Source organism: Taudactylus pleione, unplaced genomic scaffold, assembly GCF_031769625.1.
Source record: "Taudactylus pleione unplaced genomic scaffold, aTauple2 ptg000244l, whole genome shotgun sequence".
Lineage (NCBI taxonomy): Eukaryota > Metazoa > Chordata > Amphibia > Anura > Myobatrachidae > Taudactylus > Taudactylus pleione.
In genome coordinates, this window is record NW_028284646.1 from 6,333,499 (window position 1) to 6,352,022 (window position 18,524).

The 18,524-nt window shown below is 39.0% G+C and overlaps 1 protein-coding gene across 1 annotated transcript in view; it reads left to right on the forward strand.

Moving 5' to 3' along the window:
- The window catches only part of CSMD1 (CUB and Sushi multiple domains 1), a 1,974,400-nt gene that overhangs the window by 584,110 nt on the left and 1,371,766 nt on the right, over positions 1 to 18,524 (forward strand). The window contains exon 3 of the mRNA XM_088479751.1: positions 93 to 205. Within this exon, the coding sequence (XP_088335877.1) occupies positions 93 to 205 (113 nt within the window). The remainder of the gene's footprint in view (positions 1 to 92; positions 206 to 18,524) is intronic.

Sequence of the window (18,524 nt, forward strand, 5' to 3'; positions counted from 1 at the left end):
GCATGTGTATTTTCAGGGGTATCTTTTATGCTTCAAAGGGTTGATATAGACATATCTAGTCCCTTATATGTGTGTGCTCTTATTTTTTTCAGACTATCAGGATTCCAGCTCCCATCATCAATTGTAAGCACAGGCTCAATTCTCACACTTTGGTTCACAACAGATTTTGCTGTCAGTGCACAAGGATTTAAAGCTGTATATGAAGGTAAGTCAACAATTAATTCATTAAATTGATTTGTTACTCATTTTGGTACAATTCATAGAAAAATAAACAAGCTATATTTGAAAGTGTCAACAATTCAACAGAATAATATTTTTTCATGGGGCAGCACTGTTACTAATGTTAGACTTAATGCAATGTACACTGATGAATGTGATTGGTCACCAAGACTGGAGGTATTTCATAGGCACCTTACAAAACCTTAGGAACAGAAGTAGACTTATAGTGGGAACAGAAAATTTTGTACGAGGTAGAAAGTGTTCTGTTTGACCGTCTGCTATAGAGATCAAGTGAATTTAAAGGCATTGGAGCTTAAATACATAGCAGCAAGTGTAGCTACTTTGTGACCTGACAGTTAGGGGGTTACGGGGATTCTTATACTGCATATCCAGAGTGATATAATTTTCCTTACCAGTCCTGAAGCACTAGCTTTCCTTTTCTATGCAAGCTTTGGGGCCAGTGAAACACAATGGAGTTAGCGTTAATTATAAATTAGCTATTTATGAAACGTTTACATTTCAGTGCATGTATAATTTATATGTATTTAAAAAAACAAACAAACAGTTACAGTATGTTATAAAAAGACTTCAATTTGTAATTGCAGGTGAATAACAGCCCGACTTGATATGTGACATGATTGTGCAAAGTACAAATGAGAATACAAATAACTAAAGTATATTAGCATTTCATTTATAGAAGTATATTTTATAGTATTGAGGTTTAACAATAAGCCTTAACCTTCACACTTGTAAAATCTGGTCAGTCAGTTTGGCAGCCAGAAGCGCATTTTGTAAGATTATTATGCTTGGCATTAACAAAACCTTATCAATAAAATGATTACAGTTTCCAGGAGACAGTAGACACTGCTATGCATGCTGGATTTTCCTGTCCAAGTTTTAGTTAAGCTGGCAAATTGTATCACTAAACCTGAGAGCTAAGTGACATCTTTTCGAATCACCAAACATGTAACTTTGGCCAAACTGTTTAAGGCCTGTCCATTTATAGTTCCAGCCAATCACCTGGATTGTTTGCAACTTGCTATACACTGGAGCCTGTTATTGTGGTTGGAAGATGGCCATACAAAAAGGCAATGTTTCTAACAATAGTTTTTTCCAAGAAGCCTAATACTGAGTCATTTGAATGTCATCACAGGAATTTAATTTGCCTGAAATAATTGTAACATGCAGTAAAAGGTGCAGTCACTAACAACAGAAGTGTAAACAGCTGTGCAGTTGATTTTATGAAACCGTATGCTTACTTTTGTCAATTGCAAACAGTGTTACAGGGAGGTGCACTGATTTGATTTAAAGATGGTATTATCAGTGGGGTGAAGCGGCACAAGTCTGTGGGAGGAGTTTGGTGGATTGGAGAAGTTCTCTACTAAAATTAATTTTGCAACAAAGTAAAAATTCAGGATAATTGAAAAAAATGTTGGAGAGGATAAGAAAATAGTGGAACTATATATATGAATATTGAGTGTGTCCTTAAGTGGAAGTAGGTTGGACTTAAATACAATACTGTATGTTCCGTAAGCACCTTTTTCAGGTGTACCTGCAACCCACATATCTAGGAGAAGATTGATTTTGTTTATGTATTGCTAGGCCATACTTTGTTCAGTTTGTAAATGAGGATTTTAAATGTAAGCCTTAACAAAAGATTTGGGCCATACTTGCCAACTTCCTAGCTACCCCCTAAGGCTGGCTCAGCAGGGGTAATGCTGTGGAAAAGTGGTCATGCATCATTGTGGGTCAGCCCCCTGCTACACAAATCCATGATTAACAGCATTGTAAAGTGGGGATGTGGGCATGATAACACAACTCATCATCGGCCGCCTGAACTGCCCACTTTGACTTGGTAAGTGGACCGCTGCTTAAGGGTGGCATCTGGCTCTGGGATACTTGCCCACTCTTCCGGGCAACCGGGAGCATTCTGGCCATTCCGGGAGTGTAGGCATGCATGGGGTTTGACAGTGATATTATCTAGGCTGGTAGTGATTCTGCCACTTGTGGCTAGTTTTAGATACAGGGGTTCATGTATCAACCAGTGAAAAGAGCAGAGAAGTGTACCAGTGGAAAATAAATTTTGCTTATTTTGTCTGCCTACTAGGAACTGTGGCCCTGATTCAGAGCCGAACGCTCTGACAGAGCGCTCGCTCTGAATCAGGGCCGTCCCTGCTCCTTTTTGGAGCGGCCTCCTGGTTGCTAGCATGACCACCCACAGCTATAGCGAGCGGCCAAAATGATGGTCGCGATGGTCAAGACCATCATGACCATCGGGCTTGCGACGAGACCCTGTTGTAGGGTCTCGCTGCCGCAAGTCCAGGAGTGCTTGTGGCTCTAACAGATCACCATCGACAGCACGCCCCCTTTGGTGCGAGACCCATAACGACGGCTCAGCCGTCATTATTCGGGTCTCGCGCATGTGCACGACGGAGCCGGCTCCGACGTGCGCATGAGCACTTGGGCACCATCGCGCTCGTAAGCGGGTCTGAATCAGGCCCTGTATCCGGGGTTGTGTTTTTTCATACTCTCCAGCCTGCTAGGGTACACATTTTCTTGCATTCACATGTGCTGTTGTAAAAGAAACCTTTTATGCATGTGCATCTGCTTCAGAAATCTAGATTTGGTTTATGCCAATAGTAAAACGTTAACAATATGTAGGGAGATTTATCAAACCTTCTATTGGATGTGTTGCCCGTATCAACTACTGTAATCAGATTATAGCTATAATTTTGTAGGATGTAAAAAAAAGATAGCTAGAACTGGTTTCTATGAGCAACTCCCACGTGTAATCTAACAGATGCAACTAGACTTTAAGTAGGGACACCTACATAAAACATACATAAAAAGATTGAATGGTCCTCAACTGGATATACCCAAGTCAATATAAAGATTACATGGGCTTTTAACTTTGTGGGTTGAAATGGTGAAACACTGGACTTGTTCAAAGCATAACCTTGAGCCATATACTTGGAAGCCTAACTACAAGGACTGTAGGTAACATTCTAATTTTGTTGATCACATAAAAAAGCCATTTTATTCAGTGATTAATTATTATGTACAATTATTTTCTTATCACTGATACACAGACTTCAAGTTACCTCAAAGCTATCTCCAAAACTCAATACTCTGCATTTAAAACTATTTTAATTTTCAAATAGAAGCAGCAGTTACTCAAAAGTTTCTATTGTTATATGTAAATCCCTGGCCAGCTTTAAATGGGATCTTAAATCATAATGTAGGCCTAAGAACAACCTCAGGAAATAAAGCGTATCTTACTATTTGATGTAGATGAGCATTTGCATACAGTTTGTATTGTTCTGTTCTTAAAATGTATCTACACGTGTTTTGTTTTTCCCCTATCTGCAATTTCATAAACAATAAATATAAAAATATATCTGTTTTACTAATTACTAATTGTATCTAATATTTATACTTTTATTTACTTCTTTTTACTGATTGAAGCAAGGCCAAAGTTTTATTAGGAGAATCAAGGAACAAAGAGTTTGAAGTTAAGGTTCAAGAAAAATAAAATAAATATAAGTGACAGACCAGTCTTGTTCCCAAAACAAGATCATTTTTTCAATGGTCCTTGCTGTTTATGAGTCAATAGGGATAATTTTTTTCAAAAACCTAGTTTCAGATGTAAAAATGTGGTAGACTATCCATGTCAAGAATCCTTGTAAAGATTAATTAAAATCTTCACCTTGGACCCTGCATGAGGTTTCCAGAGACCTCCGCCTTGTAGCAGCTACAGGACATTATTGAAGGGACATCTGGTAATTCTCCAGTTCATTACCAAAAGTGTACCCTTTTGCACATGCTGCACTTTGTTTCATATTAGTTTATATGGTTATTTAAATACTTCTAGTATACCCATATGCAGTGACAGCTCCAGAGGTGGGGCGGGAGTACAGTCCAAAATTCAAATAGGGGAACCACACCAACTGCCAGTGAGTCCCGACCGGTGATGTTTGGAAAGGCAGTTGGTGTGATTCCCCTATTTGAATTTTGGACGGCGCTGCAGCCCCACTTCTGAAGCCACCACTGCCCATATGTACAGTATATACTGGAATGTGTTCCATATTGGGTTTTTACCTTATGTTGTCTGGAAATTAATAAATAGTGTGTGACATATTACCGAATGTTCTTTGCATTACATTTGTTTTTCATATTATGGGAAAATGTCTGTTCTAAGAAATGACACCTGTACATGAGTTTGACTGTACAAAGATTAAAGGAAAGTATATTATGTTTTCTCTAAATTGTAACACTAGCGCACTCTAAATAATCACCATTTCTGCATAGTTATTATAAGGTTGTTCTGAGGGTGCGACCAATTGATTATTAAGTATGCTGCTGTTATAGATACAATTATACAGAATAGTGCTTATATGTAAATTGTGACTAGTTTTAAATTGGATGGTGTCATTCCCCAGCATGTTTGTCACAAGTGAAAAAGCCTCCAATAAGCACCCAGCTTCAAGTAACAATTTGGTTAATATCTGCATATTGCTATGCATTGTGCTTAATGGTTTACCTGGATTAGATTTTATTAACATTTCATGAAGAATTGTGATTTTTGCCACTTATTGATCATTTTACAATTTCTGTGGCAACACAACATATAAAATCAGGAATGCCTTAAAATGTACAAAACTCATTTAAAAGCCAAATTCCGTGAAACAAATTTTGAACGTTTGAATCTTTATTTGAAGTTTGCTCAACATTATACATAAAAAGCAGCACTCGTCATGGCCACACACATCCAATTATCTTCCCATCTAGAATATGCATTACCATATTTCACTATACATATCACTGCAAATAGTCACACAGTCCACAAACACTCACATGCAGCAGTTGTTGGACATTTACACTAGACCACCATTTTGTGGAAGATTTGTTGGAACTATTTTTCATATCATAGAAAGAATAACACCATTTGTAAAACACATTGTTACTTTATTCAGTGTGTTGCAAAATATATTTTTATGCAGTTTTTTGTAGAGCTGTAGATGCTCAGGAGAATGTTTGCTTGAGCAAAATATATCTTTTTGACTTGCAAAATTATAGTAAACTGTTCTTGTGTCTGTCTGTTACAATAAGAATAGACTAGTCATTATGTCACAATTTAGTTACTATATTAAAAACGAAACAGATTTCATATTATTAGATGACAAGTTTCTATTTTTCTCCTAAATAGCATTGTAATTGGGGGAGAAGTTTTGCTATATGCTTTTTACTGTGGTACCAATCACAGTATGCTGCATTCTGTTATTTCTTTTGCTAAGCGTCTTGTCTTTTGTTTATTGCTTTAAATAAATAAATTATATAATAATGACATGTTGAGACATCTAATCATTTTAGTCATAGCTAATTTTGTTATCATCCATTTTCGTAAAGTGCTGGCATATTATGCAGCTTAGTACATGGGAGACTAGGCATTAGCTCTGAGTGGGTGTGACCATACCTCTGTGATTTGCCCTGCCCTTTCTTTACATTGGTGCCCACCAGATTTCTCATGGCTTTGTTTGTGACTATGGTACTGCAGTTTGGATAATATGCTAATTATTAGTTTAACATTTACATTAGAAATCTCTATTTCATATATTAAATTGCTCAGATAATAAGATGCTGGATAAATAAACAAAATGTGCATATTTTATTCTTTTTAAATGACTAACTTCATTGAAGCTGCAAACTTTAAGGATATAAAAAAAAATCTTTCAGATAACAAGCTGTATGAATTGCTGAAAAATGTAATTTTAATTAATTTTGAATTAGTGTGGTCTTGTGAACAGGTAGCAAATAGAAACTGTGGAAACAAGAGAGGCCTTGTAATTTCAATGGAAGTGTTGTTTTTGATTCTGTATCTATGCTACTGGCTAATATCTGATATTATTAATACTAATAATAATAATAATAATAATAGTAATAGTAGTAATAATAATAATAGTTATAATCATAATAGTTATAAAAGTAACATCTCATAAAAAAGAAAGCAATGGTCCCAGAAAATAGTTGCTTTACCTACAGTATATACTGCCCTTTAGCTTCTGCTATTCTTCTGATGAAAACATGTCTTGTATTATGGAGGTTTGCAAACTAAATGGTCAATTGATTTAGCCATGAGTTGGCTCACAGCACAATTAAGTACACCTATATGCCACATAGCCCCAGACATGCTGACTTTGGGCCTGATTCAGAGCCGGACAGAATTAGCGCTCGCTCGTCCTGAAAATAGGGGTGGCTATTCAAATGAACCATTTGCGGTCTGTTCACGCCTCTAGGTCTGAACGAGCGTACAAAACTTGCGGTCGTTTTTTTGGGAAACTACGCCCCCTGGCCGCTCGCATCCTACGTCATGTCCGCTATTTATTAGATTAATCGAGTACATCGAACAGGGTATGAACTGCTCGCTATTCTTGTGGTTGGTTTTTGCTACCACAATTTTGCGAGCAGTTCTGGCTTAAGAAAAACCCAGTGACGTGGTCAATGACGCTGCTGTTTTAAATATGCACACGCATAAAACGCCCGTTTTGACCTTTAAGCACGCCTGCGATCGGATCTCCACTCCCCGTTTTCAAGCACCTTCCCCTGTTACCACCCTCATACGCCTCATTCTGTCACTCAAATTATCAGGCATTCGCTATTTTGCAAGCACATGAATTTCGGCCGCACTGACTGGTTCGCGCATGCGTATAACGATCCGTACGCATGCGCAGTTGGGCAAACATCGCTTGGAGCGAACGAGCTGCCGCTTACGAGTGGCTCTGAGTCAGGCCCTTTGTTCACTTTTCCCCATTTGCACCAAATTGTTTCAACTCCTAAGTTTTAAACTGTCCTGCTGACTAGTGGTCTCCTATAAGTGCTTTTTGTGGTGGTCCTGACTTTCACATTTTTGTACTGTTCATGACCCTTATATTTGGGCTTCTTGCCAACTGAATCCCCGAATCATTGCTACACAAGATCATTTACAATTTGACTGGTTTGAAAGTGTCCTACTCTCTCCTCTAAATGTTTTTTTTTTTTATTAATAGATCTAATAATAATATCTACAGGTCTATACATAAATGTTTCAGGAGCTTACCTTAACGGACTATATTTCAGATACTATGATCACATTTAGAGCCAATTTTCTAGACCTTATTTAGTAATTCCATTGAAGGACACTGCAATTTATAGATTAGTGGCCCTTTAATCTAGTACAACTGGGACATGCTGCTCTCACAGCTCTCTGAGCAATCTGTCCAAATGTGATCCCTTCAACAGTTTGTGATTATTGAAGAGGCTCTTAAAATAATTATTGAGCATTAATATCACTATTTTCACTACTATAAGAAGAAAAGCTTATCAAAATCACTGCTGAAGTATTTTCACTATTATCAGAACAAAAGCTTATTGAAATCACACTGAAGTAAAGGGAAGATGCTGCTTTCTTGTCTGCATTTACAGACCTACAGTATATTAACTCTTGTGGGGCAGTCAAGAACCTTTCTCCTTCGCTCCCATGTTGTAATGGGGCAATGACTGAGTGCTGGATGTAAGAGAAGTATAAATACACTCATCAAGGTTTATTTAATGAGCTGCAATTTGTTAAACTTACACATTTATTTTTGCATTGTGCAAGCTGATTAAATAAAATTACCTTTGCATGAAATAAATATAATATTCTTAAATATAATTATGACATTTAAATTTACTCTCCTGATCCCCCAATCCAGCGGATTCTGCACTGCATTTACCAGGGTTTTTAAACTACTAGGAGTAGATTTACTATAGCTCATAAATATTAAAGTGGTGGTGTTACACTTAGCAACCAATCAGATTCTGTCTATCATTTTCTAGAATACAATAGAGAAATGATAGACAGAATCTGATTGGTTGCTATAGGCAGTACATATACACTGCACATGTAAAGGTGCCTGGCCACTAGACAATTAAAATGAGCGATTGAACGATATCGTGATCGTTCGATAATCATTTGAAAATCATTTGCAGATTGTTTAAAAAATGTCTAAAACGACCAGCGATGCGCACTCCCTCTGGTCGTTTAGACATCTATCATCGGGCAAACGATAACGTCAGGTTCAGCATGTTTGCAGATGATAGATTATGCCTACACTGAATGACTGTTCGTTCAGTGTAGGCACATTACAGACTGACAAACGACTGCACGATAACAATGTCATAATCGTGTAGCCTTTATCCTCTCTTCTAGTGGATGGGCACCTTAACTTGGAGTCGGCTGAAAAGTGTTAATCGTGCTTCACCAATCCTCTGCTCGATTTTCTGAGTGAAATTGAATGAAGTTATTTCTAAACAGCCCACTCATATTAAATGATACTGCTGTCACACAAAGACCTAAGAGATGTCTTGGGAACACTTTAATACTATTCAGTATTAAATGGGTTAACACACTGCTCTCATAAGATGACCAAGCAACTTTTATTCGCTACAAAAATCTTCTGAATTCAATTGGAGCATCAAGGGCACAGCATATAAAATGTTTATGTTTGATATAAAAAGAATAGTGCTTATACATAAAAAAAATGATAAAATTACAAACTTCTAAACATGCAAACAACTGCAAAATAAAAAAGACATACTACAGTGTACATAACCAATAAATGTTTGGTTCTACAGAAAGAGATGTAATATGTCTACCTGTTTAACAGATTTCTAAGGATTTTCCGTTCACTTTAATGTTCAACCTTTGTTAGACAGAAAAGAGGTTCTTTTCAAGTTATAAACTATGCATACTAGACAGATATTAAATGCAACATTTTCCTCATACATAGTACAATCACAGTATATGTTCTGATATGCATCAAATATGTTTGGCCCATAATATTTCTATCCTAAGATATTAAACTTGTCTGAAGGATATGCTGGACATGCACATGTCTAGTCTCTTGTAACAGGTCTTATCATGCTAATACTAAATGTCAGTGATACCTATTTTATTAAATATAGAACTATCTTACAGTTGTTATATGACCAGGCCTGCTTTAGCCCATGGTTGACAGTGTTTAGGCATAATGAGTCCCTCTATGACAGAAGGACCTCATGCTGTGAGCTTACATGTTATAGTGTGACCAATGCAGCATAGAATAGTTCTTGTGACTGCTGTGTTTGTTCAACCACATTAGCAGTATCTATGTGCACTTGTTCCCGTCTAAGTTTAGGGGACATGTCTATTTTTTAAAAATTTACTTATATATTTATTTTCATCCAATAAGTTGATGATGATTACTGACATCTTGATGTCAAGATATGATTTAAGTATATCATTTTGCCTTCTTTCACAGTATTTCAAGCTGTGACACTTGAAACTGAAAATACACACGAGGCTTCAATTTTATATGTACAGTACGTTTGGTATACAAAAAACATTCAACTCTAAATGAGGCCCTAAATCACTTTTATTTGACATTTTATATTAAGCCAGGATGCATACATCAATGATTCTACATCTATCAGATACATCAAAAACATCAAAAGTCTCTTTAAGCTCTATAAAACTTAATGGTTCACCCTTTCTTCACTTCTAAACATAACAGAATGGAAAAGTATGTGAACATTATAATACTCCAAAGTAATATTCAACAGTAATTCAGCTATTGGCAATGCATACATTTTTACATAGCAGATAGGTATTCATGTCTGGCGTGTGCTCCCTGACAGCACTAGGGACCCCAATTGTGAGCACTGCCAAAGATGCTGTCCAGTCTCCCCTCATCTTACCTTATGTGGCATGGGAACAGTGCTGCATCGTCTGTTATAGTCAGTATTGTGATGGGTTGTAATATCATAGTCCGGTATGCAGTCAGAATATCTGTCAACAGAAGGACAGCATTGATGGTTTCAACATCGCTAATGTTGACACCTGCAAAATGTCGACATTGACAGAATATTGATATTGGAAATATTGCTATATTATTGACATTTTCATTAGCGTTAGAGTTAGGGCTAGGATTTTTGGAAGGAATGCACTCCTGTGCTGCTTCCGCCCAGTACATTGAAAATGTATGCTGACTTGGTGGTCACTAGGACCTGCCAGTGTCAGTTAAACAAGCCGACCTTTTGACACGCACTACTCTGCATCTCTTTACTCCCTGGCATTCCATGGGAACGGTCGGACCCAGGATACTCACTGCTACAGAACTGCAATACTAAACAACAAGTACACTGTATGACCAGTGCTACAGTACCATCGGCCAGTGTATTTACCAGAATCATGCCCAGTAACACCCTAAACTCCAGGCTGCTGTTACTTATATATTCTGCACCAGTTAAGAACTGTTTAGCTGCACCAAGTGTGGATTAACCACCACCAGTGCCAACAACTGTGTTACATATTTAACACCACATGTGGCCAAAGTGCATTATACCCTGGTTTAACTTTCTGTCTAAAGGACTACTGCTCCCAGCATGTCTGCTCACAATTCATATTGATAGCCACATTAACCCTAACAGGTTGTGCAATCCAGTATGTTATCGCCACTTGCTTTGCCAATAAGTATTAGGGTTAGGATTAGGGACATGTTAATATTGACATGTTCCATGTCAATATAATTATAAACACTACAGTATGTTGACAAAATGAATGTTGACATTGTGAATGTCTAGAATATATACAACACTCTATAGTCCAGCACCACACTCCCAGCCTATCACCAACATGAAGGAGCAGCACCCAGAAGCTTTACAAGTACAGTACAAAGCTCCAGAGTGTTGTTAACTCATATCAGCGACCAACACTTAGTAGAACATATATTAAAGTTCGATTTTAATTGCTTTTATTTGATTAAAAATAGATCAACATCGATTTTGTGAGTCAGAGGCTAAATCGCACATTTACTAGCATTTAATAAAATTGTCTCTTAGTAAATGTGTGATTTAGCCCCTAAAATACAACATTGATGTTGATCAATTTAGATAGATTTTCAATAGTCTAAACTCGATTAAAATCGATCTTTTGTAAATTTACCCCTAAGGGTTGGGTGCAGCTATGAGGTTAAAAAACGGATTCACTGTGCTTAGGTCCTCCCACCCCACCCTATACAATGGTAAATAGGCAAACACATATTTCTGATAAGTTGTAGTAGCAACTCTGAAAGTATTTGAGAAGAACATCAGAGATTGGATAACACTTTCATACCTATGTACTGTTGGGAAAAAAAAATAAAAAGTAAGCATGAACAAAAACCTAGAGTATGAAGAGAGAATTGAGGCATTGAGATTTGAGTATAACCTTATACTGAATACTCAGTATAGTGCATACAACCAGTGCAGTATCACTCTCTAGAAATGCATTAAACATATATGTTGAACTTGACATATCTAAACACAGAAAATCAGATCATCACACAATTATATATAGCATCTAGAACATTAAAAAATAATTAAAATGTATGAATTCTACCAAGGACTTTGACCATTAATATACTGTAGGCAGCAATAATTTTTAAGGCTAAAATCAGCCATGTGTGCAATCTGTAGTTTTCCAGCATTTATACTGTAAAATCCGAAAATAGGACACCATACAGGATCTAACAGTAACACTAGCAGTAATGAATATTCATGAGCTCGGTGATTCAATCATTGTGCACAGAGGAAAATCCTTATATATCAACAATCGCAGAGTAAAACAGGAACTACTTCCTAGGAGATTAATGACAGAATGAAAGTCATACACATGCCGCAGGTAAAAATATATAACTATAGTCATCATATTGTGTTTCCAGTTGCTGTAGATAAGCAAATAACACATCTTCAGAGACCTTAACTTACATGAAGAATGTGTGTTTTTCACTTGAGGCAATCTTCCCAGACAGCCAAACTCGATCAAAATAACAAGGGGGAGAACACTCCATATGTACTTTATTCAAAACATATATACAATATAGAACAAGAAACAGTATAATCACAGTGACTGTGTGTAGGGAGCAGCATGGATTCCATTGTATTGCTAATGCACCTTGTGTGCACTCAGTAAGACAGTCTCTCATCCATGCGTAACATTCTTACCTAGAGCTCTCTTCCTCAAATGAGGATGTTAGCATGCAACAGATATGAAAATCTTATCACTTTTATTATATGTTTGATCACGTTCAATGACCTAGGATAAATATTTGCATATGTCTCTGAATTGGTGCTACCATGTAACTATTCGCTCTACTCTAGTCTATACTAGATCGACATAGGTACTGATAGCTTATGGTGAAGTATTCCTTTTTTATATTAATTAGATTGAAAGAATCTGATCTGTTGCTCTGATCATCTAAAATCGGATAAAGTCTGCCAACATTCTCTGGATGTTCCTTAGGATACACCATGACAATTTATATTCCTATATTAGCATAAGGTGTTTTCAGCCAACCTCAAGGTGCCCACACACATAGCGATCTGCACATGATTCCACAATGTGTGCGATTTCCCCTGAACTCTCCCCCGGAAGCTCCCCGGCAGTCCTACACACGATTTTGAGTAAAAAGCATCCAATCTGACTTAAGATCTATCTTGCATCTTAACTTTTTTTTTTTCCAGTACATTGTGTCCCAGATTGTCAGATCTGCCCTACTGTACAGCAGATGTGACGATGCGATGAGCGACCTGCTGGGACGCGCATCGTGATCGTGAGTGGGGACTACTCTCAATTTGGCCATATTTTGCACCATCTGTCATTCCAATGTGTTGGAATTGGCCAGATCAGGTAAAATATCGCAATGTGTGTGGCCAGCTTAAGTTCTTGTAGAGGATACTGTAGTCCAGCTTTACTGGTGCTGTGAGAGGGGTAAAACTATATCGTGGTAGAGTCATTTCTTGAACTGTGGGTCAGTATGTGGTGTCACTTTTGCCTGAAGATCTGGGCTGTAGAGAGACAGCTCAGGCCCTGTTACAGTAGGGAGCGTGGTCTATTTGTGGGAGATGTAGCCATGCCCTCTTACAAAAAAACTGTAGCCCCGACAATGGGGGGCACTATGAGACCCTCAGCCAGTGACAAATCAAGGGAGGGCATGATCAGTGTGATCGCTACCCCCCACCCCGTCTCTGCAGAGGAGAAGAGACTGCTGCTGCTCATCAGCAGCAATCTCCTTGGTCCCAGTGCAGACCAGCACACAGCAGCATGTGTTGGGCTGTTGACAGGTAAGAGCTGTGGCAGTGGAACCAGGCCCCTCCAACAAGCCTGGTCCTGGCTAATCAGTACCCATCCCCACCCCCTTCTCTCTGTGCCCTTGATGAAGATGTCTGAGTGTATGCAATGCATGTAGAGTTTGCACAAGGAATAAGGTACACTGCTTTCTAAAATATAAAAACACAACAGAAAGGCAATTGAGTGGGGGGCACTTGTTTGCTCAATCTTAGTAAACATTTCACGTGTTTAAAAACTGTTTGCAAAGTACTGTACATTAAAAGTGGGTAGTTGTGACCAAGTCCTGAAAGCTTCCCTGAAATGTTTGTCTATTATAAGGTAGTAGTGGGGATCCCAATGAAAGGAGTCCCTCTTGCCTTGTACATACTAGGAAACACTAATTATTGAGAGGTATTCTCTGAAAATAGAGAACCCATTTAAGATACAGTAGCAGATATTTTATTATTTATATAAGTGTTCTGATGAAAGAACACAGTGTTTCTGTGAACACATTGGGTATCTGAGATTTATCACAGTTTTACGACATCTGGTAGTGACACAATGGAACATCTGCTTTAATAAATCATGTAAATAGTTGTGTTGTTAATCAAACTGCCTGTTGACTCACTATGTAGATTATCTACCATGTCGACTTCAATTCACAAATTGTGCTCAAATAAATATGTATTATCTGTAATAACAATGACAAAACTCGCTTGCTAATAGAGTATAGTAAATATTTTACTTGCCTACATATTTGTCACAATGTCTCGTTAGCAGCTGAAAAAAATATCTAATATACAAATGAACTTCCTGCAGATTTTTTTTTCAATAAAATGTAAGATATAATGTACAGTATATGATTGTCAGTAGGCAAAACAGATTAAAGCAGCGTCATTGACAGGGCCCTCCCAACCCAGTGTTTTCATGCCTGTATTTATTTTGTCTACCATGGATGTCTCATGTACACCGTATGTACTGTTTACCTCACTTTCCAATACTGCAGAGCACTGTATAGAAGTATATACTGTAATAGAATAATAATAATAATAATAATAATAATTATAATAATAATTATTAATAATATTAGATCCTATTTTAGAAATACAAACCTTGGTTGATTTCAAAACAATCTTGTAAACAACACATGAATAATAATCTGTAAACTGATTACAATGGCAGAATAACTAACTGCTGTTTGTGGATGTTGAAAAGTATGTCCCCATCTGAAAACTATTCATTACTATCTAATGAACTTCAATTTAAATATGTACCTTCAATGCTCCATTTTGCTGGATTAATGATGTGCACAAGACGCAGTGTTGATGCCGCACACAAGCAGCTGATGTTTTCAGCCTACACATGCATTCAAGCGGCAGCAAGCATATGTCTGATGGGTATGCTGAAACAGGGCCATAACTAGGGGTGTGCGAGTGGTGCAGCTGCACATAGTGCAGTGCTCTCTGGGCGGCACCGTTGCTCACCCACAGCTCCTGCATCTGGCTAGCAGGGTGCCTGTAACGGCAACTTGCTACCAGAATCTCTGCAGCAGTGCCGCCTAGAGCATCATTAGGACGCTCCAGATGGTCACAATGCTGCCCTTACACAGGGCAGGTTCTAGACCTTGTGGAGCTCAGGGCAAAAGTTCCATTCAGCATCCCCCCCCCCCCAAAAAAAAAAAGCCTGCACAATTGGAAAAAAATCAAACAGGGTGTGGCTACTGAAAAGGGGAAGTGGTTTTGTGACATGCCCCTGTTCATCACTCTAGGGGGCATGCTCAGCAGAAAGTGGATGCACTGCTGCAGTGTACTACTGCTCCATCCTTCATGCCCAGCACCACAGGCATTCTAGGAGGAATTGGGAAGAACAGCACAGTTTGTTAATACGGCACCGCAGGAGTTTGTACATTATGCCACACAGAGCCCATTCATGTTATGCCACACAGAGCCCATTCACGTTATGCCACACAGTAGCAATTTTATACGGAATCGATATGTAATGCCGGCTGTTGGGATGCCCCCCTTGTCCCCCTAACCCTCCCTGCTTGTAACCTAACCCTCCCCGTTAGTGCCTAAACCTAACCCTCCCCCCTTAGTGCCTAACCCTAACCCCCCAAAGTAGTGCCTAACCCTAAACCACCCCTTTAGGGGTGCCTAACCCTAACCTCCCCTCCCAAAACCTAACGCTAACCCCGCTATGTAACCTAACCCTTCCCCCCCGCCAGCTAACACTAAGGACATCCTGGACTTACCTCGTTCGGGCAGCCATCCTTCTGTGTTCTGGCGTCAGGATTAAGATAGACGTCTGTATTTTGATGCCTATCTTAACTCCCTTGTCGGGATACAGTGTCGGGATTTACTGACTACATCCCCTCTTATACACATTATGCCACACTGTAGTAGTGCTCTTTACAACACATTATTCCACGCAGTAATGCCCCTTATACATTATGCTACACTGTAATGCCCCTTACACATTATTCCACAGAGTAATGCTCCTTATACATTATGCAGACCAGATACTGCTCACTTGCTCTTTTTTTGACAAAAATATATATTTTTAAACTGACCAGATTCTGCCCACTTACTATATAGAAACAGATGGCAGTGCTGCCCATACTGCCCACTTGCTTGCTGGACTAATAGCCAACTCAGATACTACCCTACTTTCTGGTTAAACAGAAGCCCCCCCCCCCAGTAACAAACACGTGGCTGCTAAAACGCAGAGAGTGGATACAGGCAGTCCAGTCTCTTCACTGTTAACCAGTGACTGTTTCTGCCGGCAACCATGCACCTTTCCTTGACTGTGGAAGGGATCTGCTCTGCGCTCCAGTCTCATGCAGCCTGGCACTCCAAACATAGGAGTTTCTGCCATTTGAAAATGAAATACAATGCATTCCCCTTCCCCTCCCCTTCCCCTGCAGGCAGCAGCATCAAAAATGTACTTACCTAACAACAATATTCAGATCTTTAACCTGGATAACAGCCCCCCTCTTCTTCTTCAGGCAGCTGTCACTCTGGATGCCACACGGAGAGGGCACACGTGACGTGACATCACATCCCTTGCATACCAGGGTAGAATTCTCCTTGCTCCGAGTTCGAAGACAAGGGAGGCAGAGCTAAGCGCTTCTAGTTGGAAGACCAGGAGGTCCTCCCATGGCGGCACAGCCGCATTACTGTCCATAATAGTGGCGGTGTGGTGGGAAACAGCAGGCCGGCTCCATCAGATTAGACAGCGCCCGTGGAGTGACTGCAGCCATGCCCTCAGATCACTGCACCCCGGGCAATAGCCCTGCTTGCCTGCCCCTAGAACCGCCACTGCCCTTACAGCACCCCGGAGCATCCTGAGGATGCTCCAGGCATTGCTGTAGTCACCGGATCCCAGCACTGGGTGCAGGCCACACCCCTACACATGACCTCATGCCGAGGGGGCATGGCCTGCACTGGGTGCTGGGAGCACTAGCTACGGCATTGTGCTGGAAGACGCAGAACAAATTTAGACGCAGATTGAGCCAATTTCAGTGGGAATTTCTGGGTGGTAACAGCGGGGTGGCTAGCCAGACACGGGGTGTGTCGCGGTCATCAACTGCATCTTTTGCTGCAGTTACACTGACACAAGTGGCCATGTTTAGATAGGTAATCTGCTCCTCCATAGTCCTGTTGCAATGTGTAATGGTGCGGTTTATGGTACAGTATGTCTTAATGCTCACAGCGGAGGATTTGCAGCAAAGGCAGTAGGTGTCTTAGTACAAAGTCCATTGGCGCATCATACGTCATCTTCGCTATTTATTAGATTAATCAAGTACATCGAAAGGTGTCTGAACTGCTCGCAGTGCTTGTGGTTGGATTTTCCTACCGCAATCATGCGAACAGTTCAGGCTAAGAGACAACCAAGTGACGTGGCCGATGATGCTGCTTTGTTAATTATGCACACCCTTAAAACGCCTGTTTTGACCGTTTGGCACGCCTGCGTTCGGATCTCCACTCCCCGTTTTCAAGCACCTCCCCTGTTACCACCCACAACCCACAAACGCCTCATTCTGTCACTCAAATTAGCAGGCATTCGCTATTTTGCGAGCACACAATTTCTGACCGCAATGACTGGTTCACGCATGCGTATTACAACCCATACGCATGCGCAGTTGTGCGAACATCGCTCGGAGCGAACGAGCGACTCTGAATCAGGCCCTGAGTTCTACAAAGATTACATAATCCAAGATGCACTAGAGTACTACATAGCTCTTATTATGATTCATGGGACATTTTCTGTGTCAGCAGTGTTCTGTCTAATTTCCTGCTCTCTGGACTGTTGCTATGCTTGCATGAATAGCAAGTGATCTATGGTGATACAAAGAACACTGGGGACTTGGTAGTAAACCAGTGCAAGTGAGTTAGGAGTTCATGCAAATCGAATAAAACATTATTAATGGTATATCATTGTACAAAAGAAAAAATTTAAGAAAAAAAAAAAAATGTAACTCGATAATCCCTTGAAAAAGCTATTAATAGTATGTTTGCGGCAAAACCAATTTTGAATAATCTTAATATATAATTAAAACTCTGCATATAATAGCATATTGTACATTCAATGTATGATTTAGAAGAAATGTGTACATTGACTTAATGTGTTATTTTGTTTCATAATCATGATGATAGTTCACAAACTAGAATAAGCAAGCAAAGTTCTTATATGTTAATTATTGCCATTATTTTAAGCATCAGTCATGCTACATAAAATTCCACATTTAGATGATTTTTCGCTGATTTTGACTTGCTCTACATGTATTAATAATACATAACATCTAGCCTGTTCAGGTCTAAATCCAATTTTACACTGTTGAGTTAGGAGTGTGGTACAGGAAATGGTAATGACTATAGTATCCATGTAAAACTACACTGTGTATTTCTTATACTGTATTGGAGAACAAAACAAATTTATTGATATTTCCCTGCATAATTGCACATAATAATAACATTGGTCAAGCTATATGTTAAGTATGTTATTAAACATTGCTAAGGAAGTTTTTTTTATCTCTTTAAAAAAGTTTTAAGTTATTCTTATATTTTAAAACCGTAATAAAACATTAATGACAAAAATAGTTGGATTGTTAATGAAATTGTTTGTTGATATTAAGTCTATTGGCCCTAAATAACAAATAGTTCTG